General features: G+C 36.2%; 1 protein-coding gene across 1 annotated transcript in view; it reads right to left on the reverse strand.

Moving 5' to 3' along the window:
- ROBO1 (roundabout guidance receptor 1) overlaps window positions 1-24745 on the reverse strand; it is a 252082-nt gene that overhangs the window by 77843 nt on the left and 149494 nt on the right. The window contains exon 3 of the mRNA XM_063305489.1: window positions 5566-5723. Within this exon, the coding sequence (XP_063161559.1) occupies window positions 5566-5723 (158 nt within the window). The remainder of the gene's footprint in view (window positions 1-5565; window positions 5724-24745) is intronic.

Consider the following 24745-nt stretch of genomic DNA (forward strand, 5'->3'; position numbering starts at 1 on the left):
CTAAATTTGAAGAATAGCATTTTCCTACACATTGAATCGGCTGTTTTGAACTGTCAGTTTTCTGCTTCTACTTTCCCTGGGGAGGTGTCTGCTTATCACTTTCACTTGTGTAAATATATTCTGTAACTCCTTCATATCCTTGACTTTCATTGGTTAAGCTCCTAGGGGGTGCCATAATCTACTGCTTGAGGCACGGAGGATCTTAAACAGACTTTCTCTGATTGCCACTGAGATTTCAAACAGATTATTTCTGATTCTTACCAAGTTTTTATGCAACGTATTTAGGACATTGTGGAAAATATGAGCTTTAAAATGTGTCACTTGGATGGGGATGTCATGCATGGAATTGAAGAATTTAACAGTGACAGAAATGTCTGTTAGATCTCTGTTGAATGCTGGATAAAGATTGGATAGTCAAGTTGAAGAAATTAAAGGGAGAGATCAAGTTGCAAGCCATAAGTGAAATGGATGTTTTGATGGAGTGCTTTGGAAAAGAAATGACTATTATGTATGGGAGGTCTCCTGAAGAGAAGTCGGAGTTTTTGAGGGGGCCAGTTGAGTTGTTTGATTTCTGTAAGAAAAAAGCTCTGTGCACATTGTGGGGACATGTAAATGCTTTGATCTATTTTGAAGTGGGATAAGGATTTAAGAATATCTATTTGGAGTTGCTTTTAGGGTTTTGCTGATTTCATTTATCTTTAATGATTTGGATAAAGATTACTAAGGTATAAAAATACATATTATTTGGTTTTGGTTTTAATATGATTAAGATTATTAAAATTGTTGTATTATCAAGTATAGACAATTTATATGCTTTTTAGTTTGGTATTTATTATAGTAGGCAGGAATGTGTAGAATAGTAGTAGGAAGAAAATAATTAAATAAATGTTATCTTTGAGGGGTAGTTGATTAGGAGTTGTGTATATGTGTGTGTGTGTATTTTTTTTCTTCTTTTCTGTTCTGTTCTTTTAATATAAGGGGATGGTGCAACTGTATTTAGTGATTTTTATAATGTGCCAATAGAATGATTTATAGAAATAATGTGATTTTGGTTTAATATAGATTAAGGGATTGATTATGGAAGATTGTTGTATATCCTTCCTGTTAAAAGTTGGAAGTAACGTCTTTTTGTAACCCTAAAAAAGGGGAAAAAAATCTTTTTTCACTTTTTTTTAAAGTTTTTTTCTTTTTTCTTTGTAGGTTTTTTTCCTGTAGTTTTTACCTTTGTTTGAAACTTAATAAAATTCTTATTAAAAGAAAAAGAAAAGTAAAAATTACTCCATCTAATTTATTCCAATGAAATGGGATTTTCTTCTGCTTCATTATCTGAGTCAGGGAAAAAAAAAATATTTTGTGTAGAATTCTGATAGGAATCTCCTTTAAAATAATTATATTTACATTATCAATCTTAAATCTTATATTAAAATGGCATTGCACTAATGCATAAAATACACTAATAAAATGCACTAATACATCCTTGGAGCATGTCTTCTCGTAGCAAAACATGAATTTATCCAATACACCTTATCAATTTCTTCTTCAGTTTTTTCCTCTTCACAATTTAAAAAATCTGACAGTGTCCGAACAGCCTTTTTTCTTACATCTTCATCTGAATTCTCTGGAATAGCTGTAAATATCAGGCAGAATTCCTTCTCTCTAAGTTCCATCAGAGCCACATTGTTCATTCTATAGTTCCATAACTCAAGCTTCTGATTTATTCTCCAAAGTTGCCAGTGTTCCAGGTTCTAGTGTCCATAATTAGGCTACACCCCAGCTATGAACAAAAAGTTTCTGCCTTTGCAATTTGCTCATGGGGAACGGCCGCCTGGAGATCAAACAGGTCGACTTCACGCTTCTTCCTTAATCCAGAGAAAGTTTGGCATCCAGTTAAAAACTGCCAGGCACCAATCAAGCTGTGGTGTCATCTCCGCTGTGCCTAAAGGTGACTAAACTGCCATATTCCCCACCAGAAGTCCTATTATTAATAATATTAATGCTAATAATTCCAAACATACATAATCATACCCTATTTACATTTGACCTTTAAATAATAATAGCTAATGCCAAAATGCAAAAACACTTTATAGTAAAGATTGTTTTCACATATATTCCAAACAAGCATTTGGGGGTTAAAACAATTGTTTCAATTTTTACCAAACTCACACCCTATCTGTTATTTCTCTCTTGACCTATTTAAGACTAATTCAAAGGAAAGTTGCCCTCCTTGGGATGGGTATTTTATCCTACTTTCTCCTTTCATCTCCTACTATACATCTCTTTTGGTTGATTTATACAATCTGTTGCTATGTATTTTTTTTTCTTCATCCACCTAGTTCTAAAAACAACAACAACACAACATAAACCTTTTGCATATCCTCAGGAAGGCTGAATTGCATTTTGGAGTATCGCTATCAGAATAGAAAACATTCTGTTTTTGACTCAACTTTTCTTTCTAAAATGTAAGTATACAATTGTTTACTTATTCAATCTCAGTATCATTTTTTTCCCAACTTAAATCTTGTACAGAAACTTAAATTGGCATGACATAGAAAACATTTCAAATTTTCCAGGAGCTATTTAGGGATCAAGAAGAATAGAAATATAGCAACCTCTTAAATTAACTACTGTATAAGTCATACTAAATTTAAAGCTGAGATGATTTTTTATGCATTATTTATTTTATAACTTTGCATTTAATACCCAGAAATCACATATGTAAAAAGATGAATTATCAAAGCTTTCTTTCTACAATGTAAATTACAGTGACACAAAATAAATTATATACAAGTGTTATTACAAATAGGAAGAAAAAATTCACAGTAGTCAGCTCAGTTAGTGAAAATTTTCACTTTTAAAGTCATTTTACCTTAACTTCTTTAATGTAAAGTACTCTATCTATATAATTGTCTAGATTTTGTTTTCAAATTATAGTTAATCTTTGTCAATATTGAATAGACTTCCCCCAAATAGCTATGCAACAAGATGCACAATTGGACATTGTTCTTTCTATTACTAAATGAGGCTCTAGATTTGGTGACTATATTCCATACAGTTACATAGTTTATTTGTTAAATCTTAAAACTATTTAAGTTAGAATATTATAAGAAAAAAGAGTTTTGTGAACTGTTTTACAAGAATAAAATATCCACATTTGTGCAGGGCATTCCTATGTACATTTGTCATAATCTAGTCGTATCTATTGTGTCATGCTTACTATAGATACATTGAAATCTATGAGAACTAAGTTAAAAATAACTAACATTGCATTTATTTTGTATAATCCATGCTAATCATTACTAGTGTCTGGATTGGACAAACTTTTTCAGTTTATCTATGCTCATTAATTCTGTAGAATTAATTTTCAGAACTTCATCTGTTCACTTTCAAACTGGCTAACTGTATGGACCACTCTTTTAAACAATGTAAAGATAGACAATTGTTCTTTGTATGTGCATGCAAATGAGTGTGTGTGAAACAAGTTGCCATGTATTTCTTAAATTGCCAATTTTCTTTCATGGTAATTGGTTGGATCCAGATATCCAAATAGGAAGCTCATTTTATGTGTGGAAGTGACTGCAATTTCACTCCATTTGGGAACTGGACATTCCCAAATGGAAAGGAAATAAAAAACAAAACAAAACAAAACAAAACAAACATTGGTTTCTATTAACTTTAAAGGCCTGATGGAACTTCACTAAGAGCTATACATTTATCTGAAATATTTTTAACAACATAAGACATAAAGAAAAGTAGGATAATAAGCATGGCTATATTATTCCCTTCTATACTCTGGTTTCTCTTTAACAATATATTTTTTTATATTTTTAAAGAGATGTATTTTAAAGAAAATATATTAAAAATATAAATTAAAAAAATACTGTCCCATCAATTCATTAGTCACCTGAGATAAAAAGGTTTCACAGCCCAAAGAAAACCAGTAATATTAAAAATTTTAGCTTAATATTTTAGCATTTATTTGCAAAATATTAATAGTTTAAAAAACAGCATATTACATAGCATATAAATATTCCACAGATGTATAAGCAACTATTACCCACATTATTTTCACAATCTCAGTTAATTCCTATAAGCCTTGTAAATAAGACATACATGGTACTCACAAGGAAAGAATCCCTGAACATCAAAGCTTGATGAGTTGTAAATGACATATTCATTGTATAATAAAATAATGTAACAAACAAGTCATTTGTATTTTTGTTTAAATCTTACTGATAAATGGAATTACAGGTAGTCATCACTTACTGAGCAACTTTGTTCCTAAGTGGCACAGTCATTAAGTGCAACGTCTTGTTACCGTGCTGACTTATACTATCAGTTCTGGCTGCAGTCATTAAGTGAATCACTGTGGGTCGTTAAGCATGGCAACACGTGACTGTGACTTGTGACTTCCTGCCAGCTTCCCCACTGACTTTGCTTCTCAGAAGCTGGCAGTGAAGTCCATAAATTGTGATCACGTGACCGTGGGATGCTATGACCATTGTAAATGTGTGTGATGGAATGTGAGGGTGACCCTGGAAGACGGGGGGAAGAGATGCTGCTTAGGGAATGATCAGATAAAAAAGGAAGGAGTCTGCAACAGAATGCTACACAGAGAAAGTAATTAGGAAAGATCTGTCCTAACTACTCAGGTGGTAAATAGGGAGGGCGGCAAATTTGTACTTTCAGACTTGCAAAATTCTGTTAATGTAGCCTTACAATAAAACCAGAATTAGCTCATCTCATCATGTTTCCCTTCTGGTTTACCTGGAAGGGCTGACAATGTGTACTGGTTACCAAGCACTCAAATCATGATCACATGACTATGGGGACACTGCAATGGCTGCAACTTTGAGGACTGGTTGCAAGTCTCATTTTTCAGCACCATTGTAACTTTGAATGGTCACTGAACAAGTGGTCCTTAAGTGAAGACTATCTATATAGTTCAATAAATCCTCAGAGTAAACAATCCAGAAGATAAGATTAGATTTACTAGCTTTTTATCCTTCACTAAAGTTACGGAAAATGAGGTGGAGAGTGGAAGAGATATGATTGGGCAATAATACTGATACTATTGGAGAAGGGCATGGATTTTCAGAATGCTTATTCATGTAAACAGTTTGCAACTAGCAAAATACATTGAGTCCACAACCTTCAGTTAGCTGTATTTTCCTTTCTAGAGAGTTTTATTCACTTATTTTTGAAGGAAGAACAGTCAAAAATATCTTCCACTTTCTGTCTGTTTTGGTAACCCCTTCAACCGTCCTGTTAAACAATAACAATATTAGACTGTAAAAGCTACATCATTATTTTTAATTCAAAATTCTGGTAGAATCAGATGTAGCTGACCCAACATCCTTACGTATCAGTTTGAATGAGAAGACAGTATTATGAGTTTACCTATTTTTGCAGAGTTGTAGAACTCTGGCAACATAAGAAACCTTTCTTATGAATTATCAACTAATGTTTTTTGTTTTTAATTCATGTTTGCACAAAGGGACAAATAGTTCATGTCTAAGTAAGAAACTATACTTTAGTTGTGGTTGTTTTTAAAGAAAAAAAACTTACTGTAATTCTTTCATCTCTATCATCCAAAGGAGATCCATCTTTTTTCCATGAAATTGTAGGTTCAGGATGGCCTCGTGGAGGCTGGCATTCCATCACAGCTGGCTCACCTACTGCTACCATAACATCTGAAGGATTTTGTCTGAAGTCATCTCGTAGTACTGAAAGGACAAATGGATGGGGAGAGGAGAGAGAAAATAATTAATTAATAAATAAATAGCTTTAATCAGCAATGAGTAAGTGGCTTCAAGTACTTGTAGTGTAAAAGATTACACTACATTAGCTTTAGCTTTGACACCAAGATTGGATTACATATCCTTACTTCTTTGTGGCATTACAATAATCAAATATTTCAATTGAGTCTCTGCAGCCTACTACTCCTCTGAGAGAAATATCTAACTCATACATCCTAAGAAAACTAAATGTTTGGTAGAAATGCTATTAAAATTTCTTAAATGTTGCCAGATCACAGCCAGTAAGGTTTTTAATTAATTACCATCTACTTTTGACTCCTTAGACTTAAGTTCTTGCTCAAGATCTACATTAGATTCTTTAAAAAAATGTTAAGAAAGATTTTTTTTAAAAAAATATGGAAAGCTAGTTTTCTAAAATGTTTTCAGTGACCACACAGTAGAGCTAGGGAATGTTTAGAAGTCTCTACATGACTCAGAATGTACAAGAGTGCAAAAGGAGCACTTCTTGCAAGTAATTAAAATGACCACATCTTGAATCAAGGATTGTGCATCTGCAGCAGAAACTTCCCTCAGCAGTCATATGAGTTTAACAGGGGTTGTTTTAAAAAAAAAAAACACATACAACTTTCTGATCAAATCCAAAGCACTGAAGAGCCACAGAGAGCTTTACAATAACAGGTTCGGAAAGATCCAAAATATTGGTAAGATAATTTATATTATTATTATTATTATTATTATTATTATTATTATTATTATTATTATTTTCTCTGTAAAGTTCTAATTAGTTGTTTATTCATTTAGTCGCTTCCGACTCCTCATGACTTCATGGACCAGCCCACACCAGAACTTCCTGCTGGTCGTCAACACCCCCAGCTCCCCCAGGGACGAGTCCGTCACCTCTAGAATATCATCCATCCACCTTGCCCTCGGTCGGCCCCTCTTCCTTTTGCCCTCCACTCTCCCTAGCATCAGCCTCTTCTCCAGGGTGTCCTGTCTTCTCATTATGTGGCCAAAGTATTTCAGTTTTGCCTTTAATATCATTCCCTCAAGTGAGCAGTCTGGCTTTATTTCCTGGAGGATGGACTGGTTGGATCTTCTTGCAGTCCAAGGCACTCTCAGAATTTTCCTCCAACACCACAGTTCAAAAGCATCGATCTTCCTTCGCTCATCCTTCCTTATGGTCCAGCTCTCACAGCCATATGTTACTACAGGGAACACCATTGCTTTAACTATGCGGACCTTTGTTGTCAGTGTGATGTCTCTGCTCTTAACTATTTTATCGAGATTTGTCATTGCTCTTCTCCCAAGGATTAAGTGTCTTCTGATTTCCTGACTGCAGTCAGCATCAGCAGTAATCTTCACAGCTAGAAATACAAAGTCTTTCACTGCTGCTATATTTTCTCCCTCTATTTGCCAGTTATCAATCACTGGTTGCCATAATCTTGGTTTTTTTGAGATTTAGCAGCAAGCCAGCTTTTGCACTTTCTTCTTTCACCTTCATCATAAGGCTCCTCAGTTCCTCTTTGCTTTCAGCCATCAAAGTGGTATCATCTGCATATCTGAGATTGTTAATGTTTCTTCCAGCGATTTTAACTCCAGCCTTGGATTCCTCAAGCATGTTGCATGATGTGTTCTGCATACAAGTTGAATAGGTAGTGTGAGAGTATACAGCCCTGCCATACTCCTTTCCCAATCTTAAACCAGTCCTTTGTTCCGTGGTCTGTTCTTACTGTTGATACTTGGTCGTTATACAGATTCTTCAGGAGGCAGACAAGATGACTTGGTATCCCCATACTGCTAAGAACTTGCCACAATTTGTTATGTCGGTCAAAGGCTTTAGAATAGTCCATAAAACAGTAATAGATGTTTTTCTGAAACTCCCTGGCTTTTTCCATTATCCAAAGGATATTGGCAATTTGGTCCCTAGTTCCTCTGCCTTTTCTAAACCCAGCTTGTACAGCTGGCAATTCCCACTCCATGAATTGCTGAAGTCTACCTTGCAGGATCTTGAGCACCTTACTGGCATGTGAAATGAGTGCCACTGTTCGATAGTTTGAACATTCTTTAGTGTTTCCCTTTTTTGGTATGGGGATATAAGTTGATTTTTTTCCAAACTGATGGCCATTCTTGTTTTTTCCAAATTTGCTGGCATATAGCATGCATTACCTTGACAGCATCATCCGCAAGATTTTGAACAGTTCAGCTGGGATGCCGTTGTCTCCTGCTGCCTTGTTATTAGCAATGCTTCTTAAAGCCCATGCAACCTCACTCTTCAGGATGTCTGGCTCTAGCTCACTGACCACACCGTCAAAACTATCCCTGATATTGTTATCTTTCCTATACAGGTCTTCTGTATATTCTTGCCACCTTTTCTTGATCTCTTCTTCTTCTGTTAGGTCCTTGACATCTTTGTTTTTGATGATACGCATTTTGGCCTGGAATTTACCTCCGATGGTTCTAATTTTCTGGAAGAGGTCTCTTGTCCTTCCTATTCTATTGTCTTCTTCCACTTCCGTGCATTGCTTTTTTAAAAAATAATTCCTTATCTCTTCTGGCTAACCTCTGGAATTTTGCATTTAATTGGGCATATCTCCCCCTATCACTCTTGCCTTTTGCTTTCCTTCTTTCTTGGGCTACTTCTAGTGTCTCAGCAGACAGCCATCTTGCCTTCTTGGTTTTCTCTTTCTTTGGGATGTATTTTGTTGCTGCCTCCTGAACAATGTTGCGAACTTCTGTCCAGAGTTCTTCCGGGACCCTATGTATTAAGTCCAGTCCCTTAAATCGATTCTTCACCTCCAAGGCATATTCCTTAGGAATATTAGTGAGCTCATACCTAGCTGATCTGTGGGTCTTCCCTAATCTCTTTAGTCTGATCCTAAATTGTGCAAGAAGAAGTTTGTGATCTGAACTACAGTCAGCTCCAGGTCTTGTTTTTACTGACTGTATAGATGTCCGCCACCTTTTGCTGCAAAGGATGTAGTCAATCTGATTTCGGTGTTGTCCATCTGGTGAAGTCTCTTAGGTTGTTGGAAGAGAGTGTTTGTTATGCAGGGTGAGTTGTCTTGGCAAAATTCTATCAGCCTATGTCCTGCTTCGTTTTGTTCTCCCAGGCCATGCTTATCTGTAATTCCAGGTGTCATTTGACTGCCCACCTTAGCATTCCAGTCTCCTGTGATGAAAATAACATCTCTTTTAGGCGTGTTGTCCAGTAGGTGCTGAAGATCCTCATAGAACTGCTCTACCTCAGCTTCTTCAGCATCTGTGGTTGGGGAGTATATTTGGATCACTGTGATGTTAGATGGCTCACCCTGAAGTCGAATTGAGATCATTCTGTCCTTTTTTGGATTGTATCCAAGCACTGCTTTAGCCACTTTACTATTAATTATAAAGGCTACTCCATTTCTTCTGTGGTCCTCTTGTCCACAGTAGTAGATCAGGTGGTCATTTGATGTGAAGTGGCCCATTCCAGTCCAATTCAGTTCATTGACGCCCAAAATGTCTATCTTTAATCTTAACATCTCACCAATAACTACATCCAATTTGCCCTGGCTCATAGATCTTACATTCCAGGTTCCAATGGTGTGTTGATCCTTAGAACATCGGATTCGCCGTTCACCACCAGCACCGTTGGTCACTAGCCGTCCTTTCGGCTTTGAGCTAGCTGCGTCATCACGTCTGGGGCTAGTTGAGCTCATCCTCTGTTCCTCCCCAGTAGCATTTTGACCATCTTCCGACCTGGGGGTCTCATCTTCCGATGCTATACCAACATATCTCTGGTTGTACTGATCTATTTAGTTTTCATGGCAAGAAATCTGGGGTGGGTTGCCATTACCTTCCCCAGGGATCTCATTTAGTCTGACCTCTCTGTCATGACCTTCCCGTCTTGGGTGGCCCTTCACGGTTTAGCTCATGGCATCATTGAGGTGCTCAAGCTCCAGCACCACAACAAGGTAACGATCCTTTGCTGAAGAAAGTTCTAATACAAACATCTTAATTAGCTCTAAGACAGAAAACAATGAAGTACAAATAAAAAATATACAGCCAGATACATAATTGGACAACAAACTAAGTACTTGCTATTTGCATAAAATTTATTTCAATTAAACAAGTTTGTGTGTGCATATATAACCCATGTCTCTCTCTCTGTGTATCTATCTATCTATCTATCTATCTATCTATCTATCTATCTATCTATCTATCTATCTCACAATCATTGATATGTTGCTACTGTATCTCACAAATAGTTCTTTGCCTTCACCCCCTTTTTCTTTTTCTTGCTATATTCATTTGTTACTTTTATATCAGCAATTCTATAGTAGCTTGTATAGCTAAAAAAAGAACAGTATGTTCCATGTAGCTAAATGAAGCAACTTTGTTATATATTCTGTACACAAAGAATGGTGAGATTATAAATGTTCTTGATGTTCCAGATAATAAACATGGGGAGATATATTTGTCTGTGTGTATGTGTCTGTGCACACATATATACATATATCTTCCTGAAAGTGCATAGTTCAGGCTATCATGGCACACATTTTCCTTCCCTTTATGAAGAAAGAAAACACGGACAGACTCAACCATATTCTCAACTGGGAAACTGAGCATCCTAGACCAAGCCAAATCCAAAAAAACGTTAGGGAATTCCTGGAATCTTGGCACTCAGAGACGTCAGCCAACAACAGACAAGTCAGCCATCAACAGGCACATAGAGGTAAACAATGTTTACGTACCATTCAAAAGAGACAATAGAAAAGCTAAAAGATCAGAACACCTCTTCCCCAGCAATCAACACCCAGATATGCAAAGATTAACATCAGGCAAACGATCAAATAGTACATAATACCCTAATCAAGGAACTATTAACTCAGTCAATCAACCAAGTAACAAATAACAGCCTAATCAAGGAACTACCTAGGAGAGAACAACACCCCCACCAACACAAGCAGGGGAAGCCACTGTATATAAACAGAAAGTAAACCCCACTCCCGTTTTGCACTGAAGATGTTGCTTAGTCTGCAGCAAGGCTCAGAGAGCACCAAGGATTCAACAAACATGGATTTTAATAAGGTATCCTTTGTCATGGTCACTGTCAGGCTACTAGTAGTTGTTTCATTGTTCTTGAGTAGAATACATTAAACATCCCAAAAGTTTGAAGAATTTTGAATTTAAACTCACTCAAGTTTCTGTTCAAGTTCCCCCCCCCCAATATTTCGATTAAAAGGCAGATATATGGCTAATCAGAATCCATAACTGAAAATGGTTATTTCATTTACAGTATCTGAAGAATAGCACAAAATTCCATTATAAAATAATGTAATCAGATTTGTGTTTTTTTCCCTTCCATTTCTTTCTTTATAAAATAATATAAAAATAAACAAATTCCTAATTAGGCTGCCACCTGGAATAGGGAGGCGACCAGGACCTTGAACAGGATCACGCCCATGCAACCTCTCTTATCCCATTGAACCTGCTGCTCACTGTGGTTTACAGAGTAGGTGAGGATTCTGAAGAGGATTAAGAGATGTCTAGAGCGTCGTGGAAAAAGACAAGGACCAAACCCAACCGAACACAAGCGTGAGGCATGGCCTGTGGAGATGCCTGGGGAACATACTTACCAGTTATCTGGGAACAGTTTGATGCTGTCGGGCCTGAGGAAGTGGACAGGGTCCTCCAGACTGTAAATACCAGCACTTGTCAATTAGATCCATGCCCCTCCTGGCTGGTGAAGGAAGTCCAGGAGGTGATATGTGGGTTGATCCAGGAGATGGTGAATTCATCCTTGAGAGAGGGAGTGTTCCCAGCTGCCTTTAAGGAGGCACTGGTGCACCCACTCCTCAATAAACTGTTACTGGACCCCAACATGGTCTCCCATCTCCCCTTTTTAGGGAAGGTGGTTGTGAAAGTGGTAGTACTGCAACTCCAGAGTATTCTGGATGAAACAGATTATCTAGACCCCTTCCAGGCAGGTTTCAGACCTGGATATGGGACAGAAACATCATTGGTCACACTTTTGGATCATCTCTGGCAGGAGCAGGATGGGGCGGTGCATTCATCCTTGCTCTTCTTGACCTCTCAGCAGCTTTTGATACCATCAGCCATGGTATCTTTTGGGTCAGCTTAGGGAATTGGGGGTGGGTGGCACAGTTTTGTGCTGGTTCACCTCCTTCCTCCAGGGCCAGTCCCAATCAGTGTTGATAGGAGAGATCCGACCCTTGGCCCCTCCTTTGTGGGGTGCCACAGGGTTACATACTCCCCCCACTCCTCTTCAACATCTACATGAAACCACTGGGTGAGATCATCTGTCAACATGGGATGAGGTATCATCAATATCCAGAGAATACCCAACTATACATATCCATCCTGGGTGATGTAAGTGATGGTATGGCCACCCTCTTGTAGTGCCTGTAGGCTGTGAGCATCTGGATGGGGAACAACAGGCTTCAGCTGAACTCTGGTAAGAGGGAGTGGCTGTGGTTTGGGGGCTCCTCTGTATCCAGGAACTTACCATCTTTGGTTCTGGATGGGGTGGCACTGCCCAGACAGACCTGGTGCAGAATCTGGGATTCCTCCTGGGCTCACAACTCCTGCTTGAAGAGCAGGTGGCAGTCGTGGCCAGGACGGCCTTTGCTCAACTTTATGTTGTGTGCCAATTATGCCCCTTGCTGGATTGCGAAGCCCTCCTGTCAAGTCACTCATTCCCTAATCAACTCCCATATAGACTATTGCAATGTGCTGTACATGGGACTATCCTTGAAAAGTACCCGGAAGCTACAGCTGGTTCAGAATGTGATCACGCAAGCAGTCTTGGGTGCCCCAAGGAAGGTGCATGTAACACTATTGCTGTGGGAGCTGCACTGGGTGCCAGTTTGCTTCCAGGTCCAATTCAAGGTGTTGATTATCACCTTTAAAGCCCTACATGGCATGGGTCCAGGTTATCTGAGGGACCGTCTCATCCCCATTACATCGACCCATTCCACCTGGTCAGGCAGAGAGGGCATGTTACAGTCCCTGTCCATGAGAGATTGTCAATTGGCGGGGCCAGGCAGTGAGCCTTCTCTGCTGTGGCCTCCACCCTGTGGAACACTCTTCCCCCAGAGGTGAGGCAGGCCCCCTCTCCTGGCCTTCTGGAAAGGCTTAAAGACCAGGCTTTGCCATCTCACTTGGAGTGGGAAGGGGGGTAGTCAATCCTGGGGGTGGTTAGCACCTTAAAGTGGCTCCTGTGTACTTATGAATTTAAATCAGAATTTTTTAATATTGCCATTCTGGATGCTATTTTATATATTTATATTTATATTTAAGTTATCTTGTTTTTATTGTATCTTAATAGCATTTTAGCTTTACTAAACCGCCCAGAGTCCCTCTTTTGCGAGATGGGAAAGCAAAAATGGAAAACAGAATATTTTTTATTATTATTATTAAAACTATCAGTTAAAAACTAAGGCAATGAGTAGATGGGAAATGTGGCTGAAAAATAAATGAAAAACTAAAAATGAAGAAGAAACAACTGGTATTGTCCAGCACAGTAACCATAAACTATGCAAGCAAATCAAATATTGCCCACTGCATTCTCCTGAATCTAGTGGGATTGAAAGCACAATAAAGCAGAGTACCTGAGATGAGAAACCTACCTCTTTCATACCATCGATTCTTAATTTTAACAAACTGAAGAAAGAGATGGGAAAAACAATGTATTTTGATGTGCTTGCTTGTCAGTTCAATAGAGCCATCTTTATACATTTGATCTCTCTTTGATATTCACAAAGCAAGATGTCTTTTTTATGCGAGGGGGGGGGTTATCATATCTTTTTCCAGTAGGCAGATTATAGGTTTTCTTTGGAAGTATTGTATGATACTGTACATTATAAATTGTATTTTTCCTTTACTTTATAAGAACATCCTCTGTCATCATTTTTTTAAATTGTGTTTCTTCTTTTAAGGATCATGAGATGATTGAAAAAAAAGTGCTCTTTCTTATTTTTATCACTCCCTTTTACATTGGAATGAAACATATATTAATAAGTTTTTTCTTCTGATAAACATATGCAATCATTTATTAAAATAAATGCAAAATAAATAATCAAATATTCCTTTTATATCATAGCAGCTACTACACCATACCTATTCCTGATCCACTAGGATAACTTGAGTTTGTTATGCAGTTCTTCTGCTATATAATATGGTGATAGCAGACCTCATTACAGAAAGTTAAGCATTAAATATTTTAAATATCAGTGCCCACAAATATAAATATTTCATTCAGATATGCATTACTTTTCTTGCTTCTCTTAAACACTGAAGTGACTTTTTCAACCACATAAAATTTTGTGATTGAAAAAATCCAGAAACACAATACCACAGTAAGTTATTATGACCAACCCATTCCAATACCATGCCAAAAATAATCCATGCATATATGGGAAAAGAAGTGGAATCTGATGCAGCACAATATTAATTCCACCACTTAATAAATGCCATATGGACTCTTTGATGTTCACCTCCTCTTTCCCTCCCATCCTTTTATTTCTGCAACTGCTCAGAGAGATGTGAGTCAGAAATGAAACCTCCTGACTATCCCAGTCTTTTTAATTTTTTTGCTTCATCAGCAGGAAAATGGAGAGGGTCTGCACACAATCACTGATAGAATCCTATGCATTTTGGACTGAATTTTCCATCCTTATTATTTTCCATAGATGAAAACAAGAAAACAAAAGATGAAAAAGAACTAACCTACCTTAATGCCAACCTGCATTTTACTTAGTCCAAAACAAAATGTGTATCAAAAGTAGTGAAAAGGAAGCATTTATTATAATGGTAAACAGCTGGTACTACTCTCTAAATTTATAAATGTTAATTCCGAGCAGCCACAGGCAACACTGCTAATTCCATGGGATATTAGGAGTTGTATACCAGCAACATCTGGACAGCCATATGCAGAATTTACTATATCCTGTCCATCTTGGCTCCTTATCTATTGAGTTTGGATATGGATCCATTGACTATTCTGTCTGCCTTATTATTATTATATTATTCAGAATACTGAGGAATAAAAGATGCCAATTCTTAACTTAAATAACTGTCCATTTCTATTTACTGAAAATTAGTCATGATAGCTATATACTATATACTAACATCTGAAGTAGCATTCTAAGATTAATAATTGGTTTGACAGGGCAATTGTTCTGATTTTGTATTTGTGAGCATCATTCTAGTCATTACAGGAAATGTTGATCTTTGAATTTGATCCACTAGGTTTCTTCCTATGATCTAATGTTAATGTTACATGTGTTATGGTATTAACAATACTAGAAAAATAAATCAAATATCCATTGGGAAGCAGAAACTACATTCCTTTCATAACTTTTCAGTGGCCTAAATATTCAAAGGAGATTTCATATTTAAAGTCTGTCACATTATAAAGCCTCCAGATTTGGAAAGAAATGAACACATTTATTTATTTTTATCCCACCTTTATTATTTTTATAAATAACTCAAGGTGGCGAACATATTCCTTCCTCCTCCTATTTTCCCTAACACACAACCCTGTGAGGTGAGTTCGGCTGAGTGTGTGTGACTGGCCCAAGGTCACCCAGCCAGCTTTCATGCCCATGGTGGGTGTAGAGCTCACAGACTCCTGGTCTCTAGCCCAGCACCTTAACCACTAGACTAAACTGGCTCTCAATTTTTCAATTTAAATGTCAGTGTAAATTCCTGTTTTTAATTGTTTTCAGGGTTTTGGTTGTTGTTTATTCGTTTAGTCGCTTCCGACTCTTTGTGACTTCATGGACCAGCCCACGCCAGAGCTTCCTGTCGGTCAACACCCCCAGCTCCCCCAGGGACGAGTCCGTCACCTCTAGAATATCATCTATCCATCTTGCCCTTGGTCGGCCCCTCTTCCTTACCTGAATATCAAACTAAATGGATTGTGGATAACTGTGATACCTACTGATTCACCATCTCTTCTATTTAGGCCATTTCTTTGCCATTCTGAGCATCCCATGGATCTGAAGATTTCTATCCTTTTTTATATGAACAGATTTCTCTGCTACAAAATGCTAAAAGTACTACTTTTGGTTACACATAGAAATACTGCATCTAAAATATTTCAGTATGGTATTTGATAATCCCGTTACCAATATTGTTCTGCAATTCAAGCTTGGAATAGTGCAACTACACAGAATATCATTGTCAACACACATTAAGTCACCAATCTTCCTTTCTAGGAAGCAAAGTGGGTTTATTAAGTGAATTTAGTTCCAACTTCTTGTTTTTAATAGCATAATATTCATTGCTATAAAAAGCAAATATCAGTTAGTTACATGCAAAAATTTGGGCATTCCTGATCAAATTATCTGTTTCAATGAATCCCTAACACAACCTTTACATGATATGAAGTACAATATGACCATTTTGTGCAAATCTGAATGCCTCCTTACTATTTATGTGCAGTTGTTTACAGATTCAAAATAAGAAAACATTGAATATGTCAGGTGCTGAAGTCTGGATACCCACTCTTCCTTGCAGAACTATTTCTAGCTCATAAATATTCTAAAATGTGCATGAATTGCAAGTCTGAGATCTCTGTACAGATTTTCAGTGATATTCATGTCTGTGGAGTGGGAAGAGTGAAAAAAAAAATTCGGAACACAAGAATAGAAAGGCTCTTAGCTAGCTACAAGAAATTTCTATATTCTTCATTTCTGCCAAAGGAGGTGTTATAAAATACTGACTGAAAAGGTGTTCTAAGTTCTGCACCTGCCAGATTCACTGTTCATGTTTTCATACGGCAGACATCACAAGAGGGCCAGTGGTAGAGGACAGGGTATTATCTGGAAAACTCATGTTTTGAACATTCCAGATACTGAATGTTCAAATGCAGCTTTTGAGTTATTTTAAAATTTCCCCTTCCCCTCTGTCAGTCAGGGTTTCCAAAAGCGGGGGGGGGGGGGAAGATGCTACTATATTAGTAGTGGGGCTTTAATACTGACAAACCAGCTATTAAAAAACAAACAAACCTAAAACTCTTATACTGCTACTCATTTTTTAAAAAAAAATCTACCAATTGAAATGCCAATTACATTGGTAACATCACATGTAATTAGCATTAGATTTGTATAACTACTGAACTTGTTGTTACTGAATTTAGTGAATTTGTGTATTAATTTGAATGTTTTATTTTCTGCTCAGTTTTTTTTTCTGCTGAAGTTTTTTTTTCTGCTTTTTTTTTCTGCTCAGTTTTTTTTCCTGCTAATTCAGGTTATTTGAAAATTTCTTAAAATATTTTAAAAAGTATACAACATAGACTTCTATGCACTGAATTTTAATCACAAAATACTGTCTTATATAATCTACCTCCACTGAGATAAAGAATTAATTGACTGAAAATTTATCCTATTAATATTTTAATGGATAACTGGAATCAAATATGTATTTTAGCTTTTTTTAAAAAAAAAAATGGGACTTTGAACTGGTTTTGGATTGAGCCTGCCTTAGCTACCTTTTAAGTTTATCTTTGCCAGAAGAGAAACAATGCAAATATGATCTTCCTGATCTTCTTGGACATCTCAGTGGCTCTTGATATCAATTGTGTATCCTTCTATAAAGCTAACTGGGCTAGGTACAGGACCTTACAGGGATTCCAGCTGTACTTGGGTGGTCATCTTCAGAAGATGGTATTGCAGGATTTCTTCTCAGACTACAGTTTTATACTGTGAAGTTCTGCAAAATTCTGATAGATTTTTCGTACTGTTTAATACAGAAAAGTAAACTGTTTTGAAATTGAATTGCTTTTAATTCAAAGTGTCCTGTTTTGCATGAAAGCATTTGCTTTATGTTTAAAAAATGGCTTTAGGGAGAGTGTTTCAAGCTCAGAACAGAGTCTTTCAAGTTCAAGTAAAAGCAGTTTTGAACTTGAGACATTCAAGGATACATACAGGTCAATATTTTATATGAAATAAATGAATGGGTTTTGTTTTGTGTTTTACTACTTACATTTGCTTCTGGTTCTATTGTTTTTATACTTTGAATATCAATTATTTTGAAACAGAAAGTAAACTTCTTTTAAATATTTTGTACAATGTTTTGCTTGTTTAAATAAACCCTATGAGAAATGAACTGTTCTCAAAAAGGTTAATCAATAAGCAAATACATATTACCACATAAATACTGCATACTGCACTCCCTAAATAAATTGAATTAATATTCTTTATTAATATTTGGTAATTTTATACCACATTCTGAATGGAGGAAAAAATTTGCTTGCTTCTTAATTGGCACATTCCAAGCAAATAACTACTTACATCTTATTAGTTTAGTACAAGTCTTTCCAGGTACCTGGAGTTGCATAAATATGTATATCCACGAAATAAGATGTTACATTTTTACCAGATGTAAAGTAAAATTGTGTTATTTGCTTTTTTTCAATCCTATAATGAATGTAGTTCTTTAGATCTAGATTTTCTAATAAAAATTGTAGCAAATTTATATTCCATAGGTCTGAAATTAATCCATGTTTTGTCAGATTTTCATGTAAAATATATTCATGCTTCTTACAAAATTTACATGACATATCTCATAACAGATAGAACGTGGTATGGTGGTAGTCCACTGTAATGCAAAACATAGTTGGATAAAGCAACAGTATTAGGAGACATGTAATTTTAGTGTATTTGTAGCAAAGAAATCAAATCAACTGGTAATTTATTCAATTATTTCTTGTATGATAAATGAGCACAGTTTTTTTCCTAAAAGAACTATACTCAGCATCAACATAAGCAACTGAATCTTCTTATACACATTTCATGAAAGCATGGGCCACATTAAACTATCTGGAGAATTAATTAAAAAAAGGAATGAAGCATTTTAATGAGAAGTGCCACTGCCATAAACAATGGGAGCACACATTATCCCCTAACTGTATAAATAATTTAATATTGTTATAATGGAAATTAATCTACGTATCAACTAACATATACAAGAATGTTTATTTCAACAGAAAAAGGTGGTAAACAAATGTCAGGTAGACAGCTTTTATACTAAATACAAAAAGGAGGGGGGGAAAAAGCAAAATACTTTTGATTGTTATGGTTTCATTTTTTTTTAATCTTTCATTAGAGTAAAATTTATTAATATTCTCAGTATTCATTGGCTAACAGTATAAAGCCTTTTAGCTTTCTTTTTTTGCAGGGAGAACATATCTGAAATTTAGAATCATCTTCTTTTCAGGTAACTATGGTTGAATACAGAGAAAATCCAGTTAAACAGATGGCACACAAGATTTGTTACTGATTTCAACATCTGCATGTACATGTTACACAAATGCCAATTAAAATGTGTCAGAGTAAATTTAAACCCCTTGCTGATAGTATATAAGCAAGCTAGCCAGTGGAGAATCAAGGTGAAGCCTAATTATCCACTGATATTATTGTGGGTTGTTCTTAAATTGTACAGAGATTCAAAAGAAATACTAAAACCTGAGGCCCTGTTGATTTGTACTTATTGACATAAATAATCATATTCAACCAGCTCTGGTATGTTTTGGCAAAAGCAATTCCAACCAGCATTTATTTGCTGGAAGTATTTAAATCTGGATGGCCATCTTTTAGGGATGCTGCATTCTCGTACTAGAAAGGGGTGAACCAGATAATCTTTAAGGTACTTTCAACAATTACATTCCATGATTTTGTGATTAAAATAAAACGTTCTCAGCAAAAATGTTTCTGATGCTGCTTGGCCACAAGTTCCTTACTTATCTGTGGTTTTTAAAAAGCCAGGACTATCACACTAGTTTTATAATTTTGAGATTGCAAATAAAACATATTAAGAAATTTCTTCTGATAACTAGAAACCAAACAAATTCAAGAAGAACCTGCCAATTAAGCAGCATTGTAATTGAGATACTCTTGTTAAAAATATTTCAACTATCTTGTATGTTTGAACCTCGTACAAAGGCATTTGATGAATAATTTATTATTTGTATGCAACTGAAGATTTTTGAGTGGTCATTTGTGAAATCACACCTCTCTCCAACCCAGCTCACACACTCCTAAATGATGTAGCATACCTCTTGGAAACATCTGTCTATGTTAGCATCTGAAGGCACTGGATGATAGCCACCCCTATCCAAGCATGTAGGCTATGCATAGGGTGGGGCTTCTGATAAGAAATTCCATTAGCTCTTGAAGCTGATTGATCTGCCATGGGAATCGTTACTGACTAAATTTAAACAGATGGACATGATGTTTGGATGGAAAAAGAGACTGAGGGACCAAAACACATATTGGAGAGCATCATAATGTTGTGATCATCAGATATGAGGCTTATGCTCAGTGGAGGAAAGGTATTTTTTTTTTTTTTTTTAGAATAGAATAGAATAGAACCCTCATGAAATTGTGGTCAACTATCAGAGTTTTCTCCCTCTGAAATTGAATCTAAGCCTGAGAGACCCACAAGAAAATGAATGTTTCAAATTAGCAACTGTAGCAAAAGAGGCATTAGCAGAAATGGAGACTGCAACCGTGAAGAAACTGTGATTACAGGGATCAGGATTTACTGTTATGACTAATAGGGTACACCTTAGTACTTGTACATTTAATCTTTTTGTCCTGAACATGATGAAGCTAGACAGAAATATTAGATTTTAGTTGCTTACCAAGTGATTTCTCCAGTGCCAAAATTAAATTGCGAAGTCCTGGGGATTTCCAGTAGGAGATACAAATCTCAGTCATTGTCAGGATAATGTATGAAATGTCCACAGAATTTTATGAGATATATTGGGAACTCTGAAACAAACTGAATGGATATAGTAGGCTCAGAGTCCAGTGCTCTAAGAGCTTATTCATAAAGAGTAAATGGAAAGCATAATTTTAATGAATCTGTTTTCTAAACCTGTCAGTATATAACTAAAAGTCCCTAAAGCACAATAGACAAAACTTCTGTCCATGAAAGGAAGATTGCTATTGCAGTGCTGGAATTTGTAGAATGGGCCATGTGAGGCTACATGAATGAAACAATAGTATTATCAAACACAAAGCAGGAAAAATGAAATGAAATGAAATGACATAGGTGGAGAAAAGGAAGCACAGAAAAACTCCATAAATGAATGTGACCTTGTGGTGATGGTCAGAAACAAACTGAGGATATTCAGTGGGAGCCATGCCAAGGAAGCATATTAACTCTAGAAGTTTTCAAACAATTCTTCACAGGGACATAAATGGTGCACTTAGCCAAAAGGTTTATGTTGAGAATTCCATCTGTAATGAGACGGGAGTGGAGTGGGAGAGGAGAAAGAGAGATAAAGAGAACATATTGTGCATGCTCCCTTGTTGCATTCTGAAAGACAGTCAAGACCAAATCTTTTTGTAGGACCTTTAATGTTTGAGTTACAGTAGTAGCATTCTGACAGTAGGTTGTGGATTGTGTTGGTAGGCTATTTTATTGTTGTTTTATGAACTGTATATATCTGTAAACTGTTATGAGTTTGTCTATAAATACAGCAAATAAATAGTGTGTGTGTGAATTATAGAAACCACAATTACAAACAGATAAAGAGCTTTCATGTGTTTAATGCGGAGATAAAGAGTGAAAAAATGCTTGCATATGCCTATACAACTAAGGTGTTTCTTCATAATTCTAATGAAATCACATAAATTACAAGTCAACCTATGAAACTGCCTCCATATACACTAGTCATAATGACCTATATACTTGTATCTTCATGTCTCAATATCAGCAGTTTTACCAGTTCCTCTAAGATTATATTTATCTTCTTGATGAGATAACTTGTTTGTTTTCTATGCATATGAAAATGGTCTGTGAAATTAAGTGCTTAGAGACTTGTGCTTTTTAAAAAATATATTTTAAGCACTATTATTTATTCATCCAGGTCTGACTGATAAGAGAAGTGCCACTGAAACATCTGAAACCTCTAGCCCTGAAGATCTTTTAGGGTAGGTGAAATATTTATTTATTCACTCATTCATTCAGTTTAGGGCCACTGACTCCAGGCTGACTCTGAGCAGTTCACAGTACAAGGCAATATAAAGATAATAATCTATATAAAACACAAAAGAGATGGCGAATCTAGTCAACACATAAAACAGGTATTGTATATCCATGGGAATCTCCAACCACCCTAGCCCAAAGCCTGGGAGAGGGGACAGATCTTTAAAGCCCTACAGAACACCATCAGAGTGGAAGTCACCTGGATTTTAGGGGAAACCTCATTCCAGAGGGCAGGCACCATGACAGAAAAGGCATGTTCCTGGGTCCCAAAAGATGAAACTGTTTAATTGAAGGGACCCAGAACACACACATCTTACCAGTCTGAACCAGCAGGACAGATACCACTGGAGACAGACGGTCCTTCAAATAACCCAGACCTATGCCATGGAGGGCTTTATAAGTCATAACCAGAAGCTTGAATTTTACTCAGAAGCAAACTGGCAACCAGTACAATTCACAAAGCAGGGATGTCACATAGGCATACAGAGGCATGCCCATTACTGCCTACACCACTACATTCTGGACCAGTTGAGTGGTCCTCAAGGGCAGCCCCATTAAAAGCACATTGCAGCAATTGATGAAATGACCAGGCATGTGTGACTGTTTCAAGGCCTTTCAATCTAGGAGAGGGCACAACTGGTGCATCAGATGAAGCTGTGCAAAGGCTTTTGAGGAGGAGCTGTGACTCCAGGAAGATTCCCAAACAACTCCTGAAAGGAAAAGTGCAAGACACCTTATTCAGATTTGTTAGTAGCAGCAAACCAAACTGGAAGTGGCTGATCATAAAGAGACTGGAAAGAAATTAAGTTCGTTCCTGTAGTTCCACTTAATGTATAAGGCAGGAAGATAATCTGCTTATGGAGTTGTTGACTAGAGAGGTCTCTCTATCTTTTTAAGCTTTCAGTTTAAGAAGCTAATATACTTTAAAAATATTCCGCAGTACAGTGCTACCAGAAACTTTATATAAACATACACACACAGAGAAAATATGTCAGTTTTGCATTAATCTATATAGGCAGTAAGTATTGGATAATGAATTGCTCCACTATAACTTAGTCATAGTGGAACAATTCATTAATAATGTATTTGTGACTACCCTAATTTATATAATTATACTCCAATAAATTTATCAATATATATAATTATACAATAAATACTAAGTCTAACTCAAACCCATAACATGGTATATAAAGAAAAAAAGGATTTTTAATCCCAACAAAATAAAATAGTTCCTGTATCTATAAATAATATAGTTTAATCTGTTTAAGATAGATAGATAGATAGATAGATAGATAGATAGATAGATAGATAGATAGATAATTTCTGATGAAGTTAAAGCTCTTGTATTATGCTGAAAGCATATTTCAGCATATTTAGTCTAATCGTGGCTTTTCTGCTAAATTACTTACTTGAACAACACTCTGGTCCATTTTATCTTCTATTTAATAGTGCACATGATCTTTACTCATGTGGGTAATTGCTAGGGTGGAAAAGCTCAGAAAAAAATAATATGACAGATGTTTCTTTTCAGTAGACCAAACGAAATGAAATGAAACAGGATTTTATGCTTCATGCAGATTTTCACTGAAGAGCTTGTGCTTTCTATTTACACACATGCACACGTAGGTGGGAGACATAGATTACACTCTGATACATATAGTTCATTAAGGACTAATTATAAATAGATCTGGATTTTTGTTGGCTGTGACACCTTAACAATATTCCCTATCAAAATATTGTGATACAGAAGTATTAGTTAAATCAGATCCATTTCATTTGTGTGTCTCTCTCTGTCTGCTTCTCTGTGTTAGAATGTGAATGAGAGCAGCTATGTTAGCATATCCCTGCCTGAATGAAGTCTCTACCTTCTCAGATCTCCTCTTCAAATGTCTGCAAAAAGAATCCCATGCACATGTATCTGTTATTCATATGCACTAACATACAATTGAGAAGACACATGATCAGGATTCCTAATTATATGGAAGTTTATAGAAGAATATATACTTGTTGTTTTTCCTGTTTTTATCAGATAAATAATTGTTACTATTTATATTTTAAAGAAAATAAGTTTTGAACATATTCTCCCACATTTTCTTAATGTCAGTGGTGAACTATATATGAATAGAATCAGCATCCAATTAGTTCTTTATATTTCTTAGTACTATACCACACATCAGAGCTCTACAGAATATCAGCTTTCAAGGGAAAAAAGGTGCTCCAGGTCATGTGGGAGTATGCATGTAGTATCAGTTCGAAATTCCTTAAACCAAACACAACTTTTCCTGGAATCATGCTGCCAATTTGAAGGGCAGCCACACAACCCTGAAAAGATGCAACTGCTTTAAGAACTTACCAACAGATGCTATGTGAGTGTACTGTTACACTCCAAAGTACCTCTTTGCTTTAAATCCAAAGTACCTCTTTCCATTAAATCCAAAGCACTGCACAGCCCAATTACACATTTCAAAGTATTGGAAATAGTGAAAAATCATTGTGTAAGCAGCATTTAAACCCATGAAGCTGTTGAATGGAAGCAGTTCTCTACGAACTTTCTAAACAGTCCCAATTATTTCTATAGCTTTTTTTTTTCCCCAGCTGAAAGATTCCCAAATCTATCATTGGGGAAGTAAGAAAAGTGTATATCTAATTTGTCTGAATCCAAAGTATAATACCATTATTCACAATATCTGAGCTAGTGATGTTATACTGGTGACAAAGTTCTTAAAGCAAAACTCATCATTTGCCTTTTACAATATAACATAAGATCACTTTTGTAAATATGACTACTCCCCAATGTTACAACTTTTGTCAGTTCCTTAAAACATGGCATTAAAAGCAACAGTCACACAACTAGATAAAGTTCCATTATGCAATAAGAGTAATGTAAGCAATGTTCTTTCTTCCCTATTAACTAGTCATGTGAGATGGGTGGCTATATAAATAAAACCAAATCAAATCAGATCAGATCAGATGCTTTCCCATGGTGTATT

Source organism: Candoia aspera, chromosome 5 (assembly GCF_035149785.1).
Source record: "Candoia aspera isolate rCanAsp1 chromosome 5, rCanAsp1.hap2, whole genome shotgun sequence".
Classification (NCBI taxonomy): domain Eukaryota; kingdom Metazoa; phylum Chordata; class Lepidosauria; order Squamata; family Boidae; genus Candoia; species Candoia aspera.